General features: G+C 51.9%; 7 protein-coding genes across 7 annotated transcripts; 3 read left to right on the forward strand and 4 right to left on the reverse strand.

Annotated features, from left to right (window-relative positions):
* Window positions 1-186: 186 nt before the first annotated feature.
* Window positions 187-1,168, forward strand: EI97DRAFT_371992 (uncharacterized protein; the record flags this gene model as incomplete). Its single annotated transcript, XM_033795324.1, has 2 exons — window positions 187-588; window positions 650-1,168. The coding sequence occupies 2 exons, from the start codon at window positions 187-189 to the stop codon at window positions 1,166-1,168; spliced, it is 921 nt and encodes a 306-aa protein (XP_033656426.1).
* Window positions 1,169-1,511: 343 nt separating this feature from the next.
* EI97DRAFT_440396 (uncharacterized protein) lies at window positions 1,512-2,918 on the forward strand (the record flags this gene model as incomplete). Its single annotated transcript, XM_033799625.1, has 1 exon — window positions 1,512-2,918. One exon carries the CDS (start codon window positions 1,512-1,514, stop codon window positions 2,916-2,918), a length of 1,407 nt encoding a protein of 468 aa, XP_033656427.1.
* A 345-nt stretch (window positions 2,919-3,263) lies between these two features.
* On the reverse strand, window positions 3,264-3,901 carry EI97DRAFT_440397 (thioredoxin-domain-containing protein; the record flags this gene model as incomplete). Its single annotated transcript, XM_033799626.1, has 2 exons — window positions 3,264-3,606; window positions 3,675-3,901. 2 exons carry the CDS (start codon window positions 3,899-3,901, stop codon window positions 3,264-3,266), a joined length of 570 nt encoding a protein of 189 aa, XP_033656428.1.
* Window positions 3,902-4,707: 806 nt separating this feature from the next.
* EI97DRAFT_456323 (uncharacterized protein) lies at window positions 4,708-7,471 on the reverse strand (the record flags this gene model as incomplete). The annotated part of the gene is made up of 4 exons (XM_033800715.1): window positions 4,708-4,762; window positions 4,837-5,338; window positions 6,187-7,302; window positions 7,351-7,471. 4 exons carry the CDS (start codon window positions 7,469-7,471, stop codon window positions 4,708-4,710), a joined length of 1,794 nt encoding a protein of 597 aa, XP_033656429.1.
* Window positions 7,472-9,760: 2,289 nt separating this feature from the next.
* On the forward strand, window positions 9,761-10,259 carry EI97DRAFT_372533 (uncharacterized protein; the record flags this gene model as incomplete). Its single annotated transcript, XM_033795357.1, has 2 exons — window positions 9,761-9,905; window positions 9,955-10,259. The coding sequence occupies 2 exons, from the start codon at window positions 9,761-9,763 to the stop codon at window positions 10,257-10,259; spliced, it is 450 nt and encodes a 149-aa protein (XP_033656430.1).
* Window positions 10,260-10,770: 511 nt separating this feature from the next.
* EI97DRAFT_456325 (uncharacterized protein) lies at window positions 10,771-11,546 on the reverse strand (the record flags this gene model as incomplete). The annotated part of the gene is made up of 3 exons (XM_033800716.1): window positions 10,771-10,915; window positions 10,972-11,116; window positions 11,171-11,546. The coding sequence occupies 3 exons, from the start codon at window positions 11,544-11,546 to the stop codon at window positions 10,771-10,773; spliced, it is 666 nt and encodes a 221-aa protein (XP_033656431.1).
* Window positions 11,547-13,107: 1,561 nt separating this feature from the next.
* On the reverse strand, window positions 13,108-13,721 carry EI97DRAFT_431140 (uncharacterized protein). The gene has a single exon (XM_033797858.1). It carries the CDS (start codon window positions 13,710-13,712, stop codon window positions 13,467-13,469), a length of 246 nt encoding a protein of 81 aa, XP_033656432.1. The 5' UTR covers window positions 13,713-13,721; the 3' UTR covers window positions 13,108-13,466.
* Between the last annotated feature and the right edge of the window lie 278 nt (window positions 13,722-13,999).

A 13,999-nucleotide genomic window follows, 5' to 3' on the forward strand; every position in this document is an offset into this window, starting at 1 on the left:
ATTTGGTGCATGCAGACCCATCTATGTCGGCGGGGCGCGTGTCTGAGCTCCTTCACCCCATCTCCCTGCCTCTCCACACTAAACACACCCTAAGTAGCGTTTCCTCACCGTCATGTTGAAGACCTCCTACTATAACATGTTTTTAAAAGTTCTTACCGACAATCACCGCTGATGCGTCTAGCAACAATGGCCCCCACCGAACCCGCAAACGAGACCTCTCCATCACATCCTGAGCCCACGAGACCCGCACCTCCTTCCTTCCCCCCCTTCCACATCGTCCCCGGGGTCCCAAATTTCCGCGACACCGGCGGCTGGCCTATCAAAAACCCCGACGGCCGAGTCCGCAAAGGCGTGCTCTTCCGCGGCTCCGACACGAACCGCATCACGCCCGAAGGCATCGCAAAGCTCCACGGGCTAGGGATAAAAACAGACTTCGACCTGCGCAGTAAGCAGCAAATCGAAAGAACAGGGGGTTACAAAGAGATCGACGGTATTGAGCGAAAATGGACGCCTGTGTTTGCGGAGGAGCAGTACACGGAGGAAGCGGCGAGGCAGCGGTATGAGCTTTATGCTAGCGAGACTCCTGATGTATGTTTGCGTATCCCACCTACGAGGGATTATCTGTAAATAACGTGTTTTTCATCTGCAGGGCATTGTTTCTGCATTCATAGAGATCCTTACTGAAGGCGCAACTATGTTCCGCACCGTCCTGCGCCATCTACTCGCCACTGTACCTCCAGTCTCATCACTAGACCCCGTTCCCGCGCTGTTTATGCATTGCACGACTGGGAACAATCGCACGGGGGTGTTTATCTCCATGCTTCTGCTACTACTAGGAGTACCGGAGGAAGTAGTTGTAGAGGAATACACATTATCAGAGCAGGGTCTAGCACCGACACGGCATATCAATGTCGACAGGCTGCTGAAGAAAGGCGCGTTTGAGGAGTATGGTGAAGAAGCGAGGCGAAAGTGCGAGAGGATGATAGGCGCCAGACCGGAAAGTATGAGGCAACTTGTCGTAGAAGTGGATAGGAAATGGGGAGGTGCGGAGGGGTATTTCAAAAAGGTGGTTGGACTCAGCGATGAGGAGGTGGCTAAATTACGGAGTCTTCTGGTTGAAAAAGGCGACTACAACGCACATAGTCAGGAGGGAACATCTGCAGCATAGCGCGGCATGTATTGTGTTATCATGGCTTTCAAGAATAGAGAGAGCGAGCTCGATAGAGGCGGCAGGTTGTCTGGCCGACGGAATCTACACGACTCTTTCAAGCAATCCAAGCATTATCAGAACACTGAGACAGTTTTCTGCTAGTAATATAGTTCGTAAAATACATCCTAGACTTTTACCTAAAATTACTTAGGTCGTGGAAGTGAGACAGTGATGTTTGACCGCACAGATCATTTGCAAACCACTCCGCCGCACCTACCCTTTCCCCGCCGCCCATATAAAAGCCCTCCCAGCCGCTGAACAATGTAGAGGCGCAAGACTAAGGCCACCGAAACTCTCGATAATGATGGAGACGTGGAGAAGACCATACAAGCCCCTCATGGACGCATTGCAGCGCTATATCGACGAGCCGCGCACCCTCCACGCGATCCTGACGTACTACTACAAGGCTCTCCAGGACGTAGAATGGACTTTAACGTACAATGATGGCCTACCTGTTGGTTTGTATGAGCGTAGAGTCGGTCATAATCGCACTCTCGACAGGGAATCCGCACGGCTTTGGGAATCGCACCTCGTGTTGCGTACATTCGATATAACCTTGGGCAGGTTGCATGCGCCTCACGACGTAAATCATCAAGAGCTATGGGCCTACCTGGCGGATCAATGGCCGCGGTACCGTTTACCTAGGGCACGCGAATCCGCGACATACTACTCCCATAGACGCAAGCGCAACTTCCAGGCAAATAGCGGCAAGATGTTTCTCCTGCTCTGTACACAGCAACACTTGAAGGCCACTCGTACTCAATGGGCAAGGCTCGAATATCTCATCGCCTACCAGCCACAGCTTGCCGATCCGCCGACGAATTATCTTCAACAAGTGAGGGAGTCGGTGCCAGGAGGGATGTACGAATTAAACAAGATGATGGCTCTAAGCCTGGATGACGATGACCGCGTGCAGGTTTTGAAGATATTCTTCCAGATAGGAGTCAACATAGTCGACATATGGGTGTCCTTCCGAGAGCCTTCGCTATGGGTGTACCGCAGTGGCTTGGCGCAAACAATCAAAAGCATTCAGAGCGAACTCCGGGGTCCTCTGTCAGTAATTTCGGCTGAAGCAAAGCGTAACATTTGCAAGATCAATATCCGTGGGGTGTGGGCCTTTGTTTGGAACGAAGTACGACGCCTGAGCCAAGCGGAGCATACTCATCCTTCGGATCTGGGATGGCGAATATACGCTACAATCATCAAAGCCGCCACAGTTCCTAGTGAGGGCCCTGATGGCAGATCCAAGCACGTCATTCGGCGCAGATGTCAAGTCCAGCCTGATAAAGTTCCATGGTTTCGCCCAGACGGCTTCTGGGGCCACATGGGCTTCCTTTTCTTCCTTCACGGTTTTGGACCCAGTGGACGGAGCCGGGGCGATAAAATCATCCTCGACGGGGCAGAGGCGCAGTTTTTCGACCTAGAAGCCGAACTTGCAAGGCCAGCCAAGTCCCCGCGTCGTGTAGACACCCGTCAATCTGCTACTCAATCCCGCGCACATGTTGCGATGCATTCGCTCCTGTTAGAGATGCCAACCCACAACGGAGAGTGTGCGGTTTGCATGGATTCACTCTGTTGTCCGCAAAAGCGAGCCGTCTCATTGCTTTGCTGTGACCATGAGTTCCACGATGAGTGTATCGGCGGCTGGATCAGGTCCTCAAGCGCGATGTCGAACACTTGCCCGCAGTGCCGAAAAGTAATCTGCTGAAAGTGGTCAATTAAAATGAGCAGGAAGTGCGGAATAGCGAACCTTGAGGATGGGAAAAGAGGCTTTTGGGAATGAGGATGTGCGTGCGACTTGTCGCGAGAGGAAGGGCGAGCCCGCTTGTAAAGACGTAGAAAAAGATACTGAGGTAATACGAGAATCAGACATTGTATCATAGCTCTTGTGCTGTGCCCAGAAACTCCCAGAGAGACGCCTAATTCGCCAATGAACCTTCGGGCATCTCGAGACTCTTTCAGGAGCCAAAGGTCCTGCCAAAATACCTTAATCCCAGATTGATCCCAGAACGCCTTCAATGTGGTATCACCCGCCATTACCCTTCCCATCCCTTCATCTCCGCGCCCGGATATTAAAAGGGCTCATTTCAGCAGCCTGGTAAGCGTTGAACGAGAACAAACTACTGAAATAAAGACCGAAGAACCGCACCAGCAAATCACCAAACCCCCCATTCCCAGACAACCCAGCACGCAACCCGCTAAACGCCCCCTGATTAACGGGCCTACTAGGAGTCGACGAAGATCCCAACGTGTACCCTTTAGACTGGAATGCAGCGCCCGGCTTGGTCCCCGCATCGTTGACGGCTTTGCGGACGGCGGCGGTGAGGGCGGCGGGGTTTGCGCCACGGACGGTTTCGACGACGGAGCCGTTTTTGAGGACGAGGAAGGTGGGCATTCTGTAAACTTGTTAGCACTACTGTTCCTTCTGGAGGTTGTAGGTCCTCGATATGTTGGATGAACGTACGCGGAAACGCCATACTGCCGCGCCACGTCCTGGCACGCATCTACATCCACCTTGCAGAACTGGACCTTGCCGGGCTTGGTTTCCGTGTCGGCCAGTCGATTGAAGACTGGTGCGATGGCTTTGCAAGGCCCGCACCAGTCGGCATAGAAGTCTACGATGGTGTAGGTGGCGCCGGAAAGGACGCGCTTGAAGTGCGAGCTGTCGTTGATTGATGTGATCTTGGACATTTTAGGGCTGTCGCGCAGTAACAGAGAATAACTCGAAAAGTCCGTGGGATAGGCGTGGGATTTGAAGTGTGGTTGTTGTGAGGAAATGCGGCGTGGGGAAAGTGAACAGCTATCCCAAAGTCCGAAGCTTGCGCACGGACCACCGACCCGTCAACCAACTTCATACCCAGCCATATGCATGCCTCTCTCTTCATCATCGTTCTCTCTGCTTGATTGCCATTTACGTCATTCTACGTCCGTTATCTTTACTCACACAGTGTAGTATTTTCTTAAATGGGTTTGAATTATAGCAAAACCCATTCACTCTATTGCATCACTGAACCTGTCACTCCCAGAAACATCCCTTGGTGCTCACAAGAACCACTAGTACCGGCAAGCTATCAAAGTTACTCATTTGGGCTTTGGTCGTTGTTGGGGACTGGACTGTAGCTGCATTCCTCGTTGAGGACCCTTATATTTCCTTTGTGATTCCATTGCCTTTCGTTGGCCCCCTTGGTGCTATGATAGCACTGGCCATGCAACAAGAAGCTATTACCCACGTACAACAGGCCCCTAGAATGATAATCCAGCTGGCTCAGATTCCCAGGCACTGAGATGTGACTTCCATCATCATCAGTCTCTCTTCTTCGCTTCATCATCAGCAGTCCCTCTTCCTCTTTTTTCTTCGTCTTCTCCTGGGAAGAACCCGTAGCCGCCTCCGTCTCAGGAGCCAATTCCTCGGGAACAGCAACCACCTTCCCCTCCTCAAACGATTTAAGAACAATCGTCTGAAGCTCTTCAGACAGCGCATCGAATCCTTGCAACTCCTAAGCCTCATGATATTCCTTCATCCGCCGGATATCCGCCTGAGTAGCACACTGCCTGCATGGGAAATCGTCATCAGCGGCTGGAGCGAGTAGGACGAGTCTCTGAACGGAAAGACGAAGGACACTCACCAGTGATAATACTCCCAGTTACTCGTCTCCTCATACACAATCCCAAACCTCAGCATCCCCTTGACGATATCCTTCTTTCCCTCCCCACACATGCTATGACGGCACTTCGCAACGCGCACCGCAACATCAATCTTATACGCCGCAATCGTCTTCGCCTTCTGCTTCGCCTCCGTCTTCTCCGCAACCGCCGACTCGACGACCTCCCCCTCCCTCGGGAAACCCTCAAACGTCTTATCCACGACTTCCCCCTCGCGGAACGCATCCCGGACATGCTTCTGGCTGACGGCGTTGAGTTGCTTGAAACCAGGGATCTCGTCCACGGCCCAGATGTCCTTCATGGCCTGCAGTTGGGCGGGCGTCACGCAGCGCCAGTGCCGCCATCCCGTCCAGAATTGGTCGGCGGCTCCGTTGTACCATTCCACGCCGAGGCGGAGTTCGCCCTTTTGGATTTTGATTTTGCAGGGTGCGGATTGGCAGCCTGCTCTGCCCGTGGTTGCGTGCTCTGCGGGACGGTATTAGCTTTGTCCGAGGCCATAGAGCTGCGGTATGGAGTGATGGGGTTTTGGGATTACTGACACAGCTTGTACATATCCCGGTCTTCGTAAAAGTCATCCATGTTGTCGTCGATTGTGAGATTCATGGCTCTGTCTGAGATGTGAAGTAAATCCCCGAATGGTGTATTTGAGTAGTGCAGCCCCGCTGTTGCCTGGGAGCCATCCTTGGGTCCCGGTCTCGGCCGACATATGTGCTCCTTCCCAAGTTGATAACACTAAGCGATTGAGCAGGCACGGCTTGGGACGACTGGACCGACTGGACCTACCTGCTTGGGTCATCATCGTGTGTTCGAATCACGTTGGCACATGCGAGTTAAGCACATACACCTCGAGATCGGGACTCAGGCCGCATGCGCCCGCTGGGGACGGTGTGGCCCATGGGGGTTGTGTGAGGAGACGTAACCGATACACTGGTAGGAAGGAATTGATGATAGACGTGCAGAGCTGGGAAACTATTACCAACTGACACAAATGCTAATAATCTCAACTTCGATTGAAATCCGACCCTGCTAGAGTATATGTTTATATAGACGTAGATCTGCTAGACATCAATTCATGCAAGACGCTCGTTGTCGAACGGATGAGCCGGTCGATCTAGGTAAGCTAGCTCTTGCTAACTCTGGCTGAATCACAAATGCCTCTGAGGTAGATATATCTATGTTCTGCCTCATTAGGAAATATAGTAAGGGGTACATGAACGAGCTAATTCCGTGCTACACTGATGTACACGGCCCTTCATCGCCTCACATCCACCAGAAGAAACCAAACGTAAGCCCCACTAACCCTAATCCTACACCCTTGATCTCCTTCAGAAGGCTCTCTGGCGCAGCGCCTTTCGTTGGGCTGGCGTTCGTAGGCTGGGTATTGGTCACCTGCGCCCCTTCTCCGGGCCTTTTGGTGGCTTCCGCCTCGTATATCTGGCCAATAGTGGGCAGGGGGACATTGCCGCTCACCTGCCACTGGGATGCCGAGTTCGACATATAGGTCGGGCACGCGGGAGGCGTCAGTGTAGGGGAATAGTCCTTCTCCTTGACGCCGGACGGGGTGAGCGTCTTCCACTGGTTGCTGAGATTGGCGAAGTCAGGTGTCACGGGCGTGGGCGTGCCGGAGCGGGTGAAGCCGTCGGGATGCTCTTCATCGGGCTCCACTTTGGGGCCGTACGAGATGAGGCCGTAGTTGTTCGCTTCTTCGATCCATTCGTATACAATTGCGCCGGAATACACGGACGCCATTTCCCCAAAGATAGCTGCCTGGTCCTCGAAGGTACGCGGTCGTGGCTCCCTACAGCCGGTCTCCGAAATGAAAATGGGAATGTTGAGTTCCTGGGCCTCCCTGACGCGTTCCTTGTAGCCAGACTGTTGGTAAGACGAGTCTCCGCACCAGGAGTAGGTGTTGAGGGCGAAGAAATCGAGAGCCTCGGACGAGTTGTCCCCGCAGGCCAGGTAGTTTTGCAGCATGGGCCGGTTGTAGGCGATGTCGGCCGCCGAGTATCCAATGGGGATGTTGCGATACGCCTTGGAGTCGCGGTAGGCCTTCATGTCCCTGCCGGCAGCTTTGATGTACGGGGCAGCAACAGTACCATTCTCTTTCGTTATTACTTCGTTCCCTACAAACAAGCCCGCAAGATTGTCGTATTCGTGGAACGCGTCCATAACTTTCTGGAAGGCCTCAACCTGCGTCTGGTTCCATCTAGGGTGGTCTTGTTCAATCTGGGTATTGAACGTATCAAGATCCAACCAGACATAAATTCCGGCATCGGCAAACGTCTTCATACACGCATCGTGGTCCGCGTCGGGCTCGACATGGTAGACGCGGATGGAGTTTGCGCCGACCGTCTTCATGAGCTTGGCGTCGAGCTCGCATTGCTTGTTGTCGACCAGCGGATCGTCTGGGACAAGTTGATACGCGATTCCTGGTTTGTTAGTTTAGGGGAACTGAGGTGCGGGGATGGTGTGCGTACCGCGGACGAAGAATTGTTCGCCGTCGCTGGTGAAGAATTTGGTGCCTTTTACGGATATCGTTGGGATTGCGGTGACGCTCGCTAGGCCCGCGAGCGCGCAGGCCAGCAGTGTAGACAACATGACGCCGGAAGTATTGTTGGCAGGACTTCAAGTTGGGATACGAATGGTGTGGAGTAAAGGATTCAGAAGCTCCGAACGGCGCGGCTGTCTGCTGAGGCTGACGTTACGCAGTTGGGAGGAAAGAGCGGTTGTTGCTCCCGCAGCGATAGTGAATGCCCACCGAAGCCCAGCGAGAACGAGTGCATATGGGCACAAAACCACGTCCAATGAGTGGAAAGACGTCGAAACGAACGGCCCCGCGTGAGAGTGAAGGAGAGAGGGAGGTGACGCCGACGTCCATGATGTTGGGAGTGTGGTGGTGATAGGCTCAATCCACCCATCCTGCTAATCTTCCAATCTTGAAATTCAAGTTTCCGCATCTGCAGCCAGCCGTTAGCGTTTCAAAAAGGGATAAATTCATGCTTAATTCGACGGTCATCATTGGTCTCAAGCCCCTGCAGCACGTTGCTTGGCCGTCGCTAAGGAGCACGACACCAAACGGCCGGGATTCCTCCTTGTTTTGCGAAACATGCTCGTCATCAGCCTTTGTCGAACGTTGCCCATGAAACGGCTGCTATCTGGCCACAGTAAGTATACTTCCAGGTTTTGAGAAATATTCACATACATAGTACGAGACCAAAGGATGTACTTGAGTGGATAAATGATTTCATAGAAAAGAGTTGATGCCGTATTAGGAAATCTAGCCGAACAGAAAGTAAACAGCAGTTAGAAGCCCATCCTCCGGTGGTTACTATGACCGCCGGTGGCAGCGTAGAGTGTAGAACGGGTGTATATGTTAGAACAGAGTTCGACTTTATGTACGCGTGAAAGCACGCACCAAGAATAACAGTCTCCGAAGCCTTACTCAACGAAAATCGATTAGTTCTCTCATCAAGCATGATCTTCAATAGATTTGTAGGAGCTCAGCGATGCCGTCTCCCACGGTATGTGACAAAAGGGTGCACAGCGTCCTTCCTGCATATTCTATCGATGTCGGCCAAAGGTTACTTGGAAGATAGTAGGGCCGACCCCTTAGGAGACTAGTCTGCGGTGTGTAAAGAGAATGGAATAAGTTCTGCAGCTAATCTACTAGTAAGGCTAAGTTCTGTCATAGGCCCGATTGTACTCGGCACCGCTGTGTGAAGTGAGGTCACGTGCGAACACTGCCTCCGCGGTTTTCCGGTGAGGCAAGATTGGACGAAGATGATACGAAGGGCAGAGTGAAGTGCCTTAACAGAGTAAATATAGTTCGATTCCCAAGAGGGAAATCGAGAGAAATTCTTGATCTTCTTGAACCTGTCACATATGGCACAACCTTGGGATAAGATCACCGTGCTGCAGAGTGGAAGCATTCATGCTCCCGAGCTCTCAATAATGAATGTAACGTGGCGACGTTACCGCAGTACTGTCGGTAAATGTTTTACCTGTTTTCTCGAAGCGTGATGCGGCAACCGGCAATTGTGCCATTGTACAAGTAACTGCCTCGCGTATACATAAATAGCAATTCCCTTCTGGATTATTCTCCGAGTAGAACAATCTGGAAAAGCCGTTGCTAAGGGACATGGTTTCGGAAATGCGATGTCCAGTCACTGCGGGGTAGTAGACAGGTAGCAGGGGATGATGTGGCTAGTGTTGGCACTGCGGCCAGTAGTACACAGTAAACGTTCTCTATGATCTACAGTACTTTAAATAGTCTTCGTATTCTTATCCCATTTTGCTACAAGCATGACCGCACATCGTCAGCAGACGAAGTTCCAATACAGCTTTCGCAGGACTCAGCCCGAGGTCTCTGCATCAGTTGCACGCTATTGAATCCAATCTTGAGCTGAGGAATATCATGACACTCCCCCGCATCCAGCCTCTGCTGCAGAGGAGTAAGCAATATATCGACGCATCGAAAGTCCCGAAATGGAAATGTGCAGGCATGTACGTTCTGCAATGGCAACTCTGCTCCACTACGGACCTCTCTTCTCCGCTTGTGAGTGGTTCCGAGAGATTGGGGACGTATTGCCTGATGGTCATGACACTCGCCGGGTAGACCTAGACCTGGACCATCACGAGCTGTACGAGACGCCTGACGTCGCCCAAGACGGATAGTGCGTAGTAGAACGGCGTGACGTAGAATATAGAGCGGTGAAACGCATACCGTGGTGTTGGCAGTCGAAGTATAAAGCTCGGCCAGATGGCACCGCATGGAAGTCACTGCAGTCTCAACATCCACAATCCAAACATCGACTTCCACATTCGCTTCAATCTCCCACACGCTCGCTTTGCATCCAAACTTCAGCTGTACCTATAAAGACCGTCATCATGCGTTCCGCCATCGTCGCTCTTGCTGCGCTCGCATCGTCCGTTTCCGCCGTGGGCAACGCCATTGTCAAGAACAACTGCCCCAGCACCTTTTACCTGTGGTCCGTCGGCGGTTCCATTGGTCCAGAAGTGGCTGTCGCGCCCGGTATGTCCTCCTTTTTCTATGGGCGCACCGTCCGATCTAACGCTCCCAGGCAAAAACTACACCGAAGTTCTCCGCCGAGACCCGACGTCTGGTGGTGTTGCTCTGAAGATCACGAGGACGGCCGGAGGGCTCTTTACGGGCGCGCCTACCCAGATCTTCTCGTACACGCTCGATGGCGCCCAGGTCTGGTATGACTTGAGCACGGTCTTCGGTGAGCCGTTCGCCGGGTCGCATCTCACCGTCACTGCCAACGGAGGGGGCACGATTGATTGGCCCCAGGGAACTCATCCTGGAGGTAGCCAAGTGAAGGTTGCCCCTAGCGGCAGTAACGTTGTGTTCACTGCCTGCGCTTGAGGGGTCCTGGATTCAACTGACCAGTAAATGTAATGTAAGTTGGTCGGCCGGGTTTCAAGAATCAGAGATAAAATTGAAATATTACTATTATTGCGTCAGCAATGACTATACTGTGTAAGGTCATCCTGCCGTAAATCATAATCGCATAAAGTTACCCTGCCGTGAATCATAATCGCATCTCATATCCCCGTCTCCACTTGAGTGGACTGCACCCATGCTGATCCATGGTTGAGATCCCAGCTCGCTCAAAACGAACTTCCAACTCTCGTCCATAATAACAAACCATGTAAACATTTGAAATAGGCTGAGAAGAAAGGATTGGATCTGCTGGGAGGCGTGAATTTACTGACTTTTTGGTGGTGCAGAATCCTGGGAGGCGCAGATGAATGTCCAGCACTTCTTGCCGGCGATCAATCAATCGATAACATAGAACACTGTGGCTCGGGCACGGTGGGCGGTTCGTGCCTCTTGCCCCCGCGAACGCTCCATAACCAACTGAGATTGTAACATATCAGCCGATATCCCAGTGCCCTCTTCGCTCGGGTTCCTGGTGGCATTCGTTCTCTTTCTTCTGCCTCTGGTGCGTGAACTTCGTGCCTCTTCGTCCTCGCTCGAAGACACCACTCGCCTTCTCTTGCGATTTGAACCTCTCGGTGCTGCTGGCCGTTGTTCTTGGGTTTCATTCGCCAAATCGCTCATGTCGGCGTCATACTCTGGATTAGGACAGGTTCCAATATGGCCACCTGAGATCTGCTCATCGTCGATCTGTGTGTGTCGGCCCATGCTCGAATCCCTTGCCTGTGTCCCAACAAATTTGACCGACTTCGACATTGTCGTTGTTTCCGCATTAGAGCTTCCTGTTCACGTATTAGCATGATGAGGCGGTGCGCAACAAGCACTAGGATGCATACCAGCATTGCTCTGTCCCAAATACAACGGGAGGAACTGGAACCGTTTAACTCTAGTCGCATTGAACGCCGCACAGAGATCGATCTCATCCTCCACAATGTTGCCCTCGAAGTCGAACTTGGCACATTTGCCAGGAAAGGTTGTCTTTCGAGCAATCAACTCCTCCAGCCTCTCCATATTCAACATGTTGTCGGAGAGGGGTTGTTCTGGGTTTAAGGCCATGGCATTCCGACCCTCCTGGGTCATAATAACTCGGAGCGGGAGTTGTCTGAGTTGGTCTCTTGTCCTTTTATCGAAGAGAGCGACGTTCATGTCATTCGCAGCAACAGGTGTTGGCGTCGTGGGGATGCAGTCTTCACCCAAACCCAGTTTCGCCATCGTTAACACATTAGCCGACGTCTTGGAGGACCTGGTCGAGTCTTGCAAAGCCGCGCGGCGCCTGCAGTCTGTTCCATCTTGCATAGCATTCTTGACTATCCCTACCGATCGTGCTGTGTTGTAGCCGCGTGCCTTGCTTTTGATTTGATCCCAGACATGCTCCCACGCATGTTCTCGCACCTCCTCGGGGAATCGATCATCTTTTATTCTGGGGATATCCAACCTAGCCCACCAGGGCTTGAGTATTTTGTCTCTCAGACGTACCAGCTCGCCTTTCTTTGTATTCGCATCGATTAGGGTATCCCACTGACCCTTTGCCTTGATATGTTCGCGCCCAAGCTCGTATAGGTCGTCCCATGCAGATTGCTCTACGCCAAAGACACTCTGGACATACTTCTGCGACACGTGGGTGTTGTGTTTAACTGGGTGTTACTTGCGTATTTGAGATGCGCGGTAGTATTTCCAACGGGTGTCTGAAACGGTTGCAGGCGCGGATCGTGCAGTGGATTGCTACGCGTTGGCGTACTAGACACCATCGGATTGGGTGTGCTGTTCATGGACGCGCTGTGATGCGGTAAGATATCCTGCTGCTTATTAGCTCTACAACCAGTAACCAAGCGGGGAGCAGCGCGCATCATGCGTGCAGAGGCATATACAAGGCTGATTTCGACAACTTCGACAGTAGGTCAATCGCGTACGGTAGAGCTGCAGATAAACGGAGTCTAAGTGACGCGACAGTTTGCTTGTCGAGAGTGGTGCGCGTGAAGCAAGCGAAATATTTGCTGCTCGCGCGCAGACGCGGCCGATTATTATTCCGACGCACGGTTCCATGGTGAAGGTGAAGGTGAGGGTGGAACGGATGGTTGCGTTGGATAGATCTCTGCTCGGTGAAAGTGAAGTGGTTGTCGGAGTGTGACGAAGTTGTTGAATGACGGATGGTCCCTGGCCTTTGCGAGGATGCCAAGGGAGGCGCGTGTTAGTTGGCTTGGCGAAAGTTTACTGTGGTATCCGGCCGAAGTAGTGTAGCTGGTCCGGGCACGACAGGGGTGTTTAGCTCATGTATTCAAATGACGCTTTTCCACATCTGTCTATTGTTACATACAAACTTCAGTACTTCATGTGACCTCCTTCCGCCTCAATCACAGCTTGGCAATGAGCTGGCATACTATCAATGAGCTCTCGAAGCACTTCCACTGTGATTGACTCCCACGCCTCCTGAACCACCGTACGCAGTTGATCATATGTAAATTGCCTCCCTCCCTCTTGCTCAGGGTAGAATTGCTCTATATAGTCCTTCATCTTGTTCCACACAGCCTCAATCGGATTTAGGTCAGGAGAGAATGCTGGCCAGAAGATTGGGTGGATACTCCTTGATGAGAGCTCCTCCATTGTATATGCAGCTGAATGCCCAGGTGCCCCATCTTACATGAACTTAAGGTGAGGATTCAGGCATAGCCAGCCATCAATAAGAGGCACAATTCGATCACAGTAGCTCTCTTTGTTGATCGACTTCCATTCTTTCTCCCAGAAGAGATGAGAGCCTTTTGATATGCCTGAGAAGCATGCCCAAAACATCCATCCATGCTTCTTATGAATTTTATCCACCAAGCACATATCATCAAGCTCCTCTCCTAGCTTTCTTGTAACCCATTGTTTTCGATGCCACCCACCAGTTATCCAGGTCTCGTCGCTCCATAAGATCCTCTACCACTCCCACGGCTACCAGTTGATGTGAGCTTGTGCCCACTCAAGACGAATCTGCCAATTAGCCTCAGTAAGGGGTGGCTTAGCTCGAGCTATACAGTGTCTGTACCCTCTTCTTCGTAGAGCACTCCTGATTGTGTATTCACCAATGTCCCAGTGCTCAAAGGGGCCCTGAACAAGTTGGAGATAGCTCATTTGTCAGGTGTTGCGGGACGATCAGATGTACGCCTCAAGCTCATCAACTTGGGCATCAGTAAGATGAGGCAGATGACCGGAGCGCTTTTTAGGTGTGACAAAGTTCTTGGTTACTGCATAACCAACTTGTCGTTTAGTGCAATTAAGCTGGTTCGCAATAGACATGTAGCTATGGCCTGCTTGATGTAGGGCATGGGCCTCAACAATCTCATCGCGAGTGAGGTATCGGTGGTGGTGGTGAGGAGGCGTAGATGGGGCTTCAGGCATTGTGTTGATGGTAGGTAGATGCACGATGCGACAGAGGTACGTGGAGTTCTATACAAGATAGGGGCGCTACTCGTATTTTTGTCTGTAATAACATTTGATTACATGGTCCGAGTACCCTTGTCGTGCGCGGACCAGCTACACTACTTCGGCCGGATACCACAGTAGCTCTCCCACCTCCTTGATAGAAGTCGAGTGACGCTTGTTAACTAACGATCAACTGTTGTCTTTAGCCCAAGTAAAGAAATCTAGCTCTACTACCTTGCTAACAGAAGTTAACTAACGCTTGT

The sequence above is a fragment of the Westerdykella ornata genome, assembly GCF_010094085.1.
Source record: "Westerdykella ornata strain CBS 379.55 unplaced genomic scaffold EI97scaffold_4, whole genome shotgun sequence".
NCBI lineage: Eukaryota > Fungi > Ascomycota > Dothideomycetes > Pleosporales > Sporormiaceae > Westerdykella > Westerdykella ornata.

Coding starts and splice junctions, on each gene's coding strand:
- EI97DRAFT_431140 (XM_033797858.1), bottom strand. CDS start 13,712: ATGCCTGAAGCCCCATCTACGCCTCCTCACCACCACCACCGATACCTC.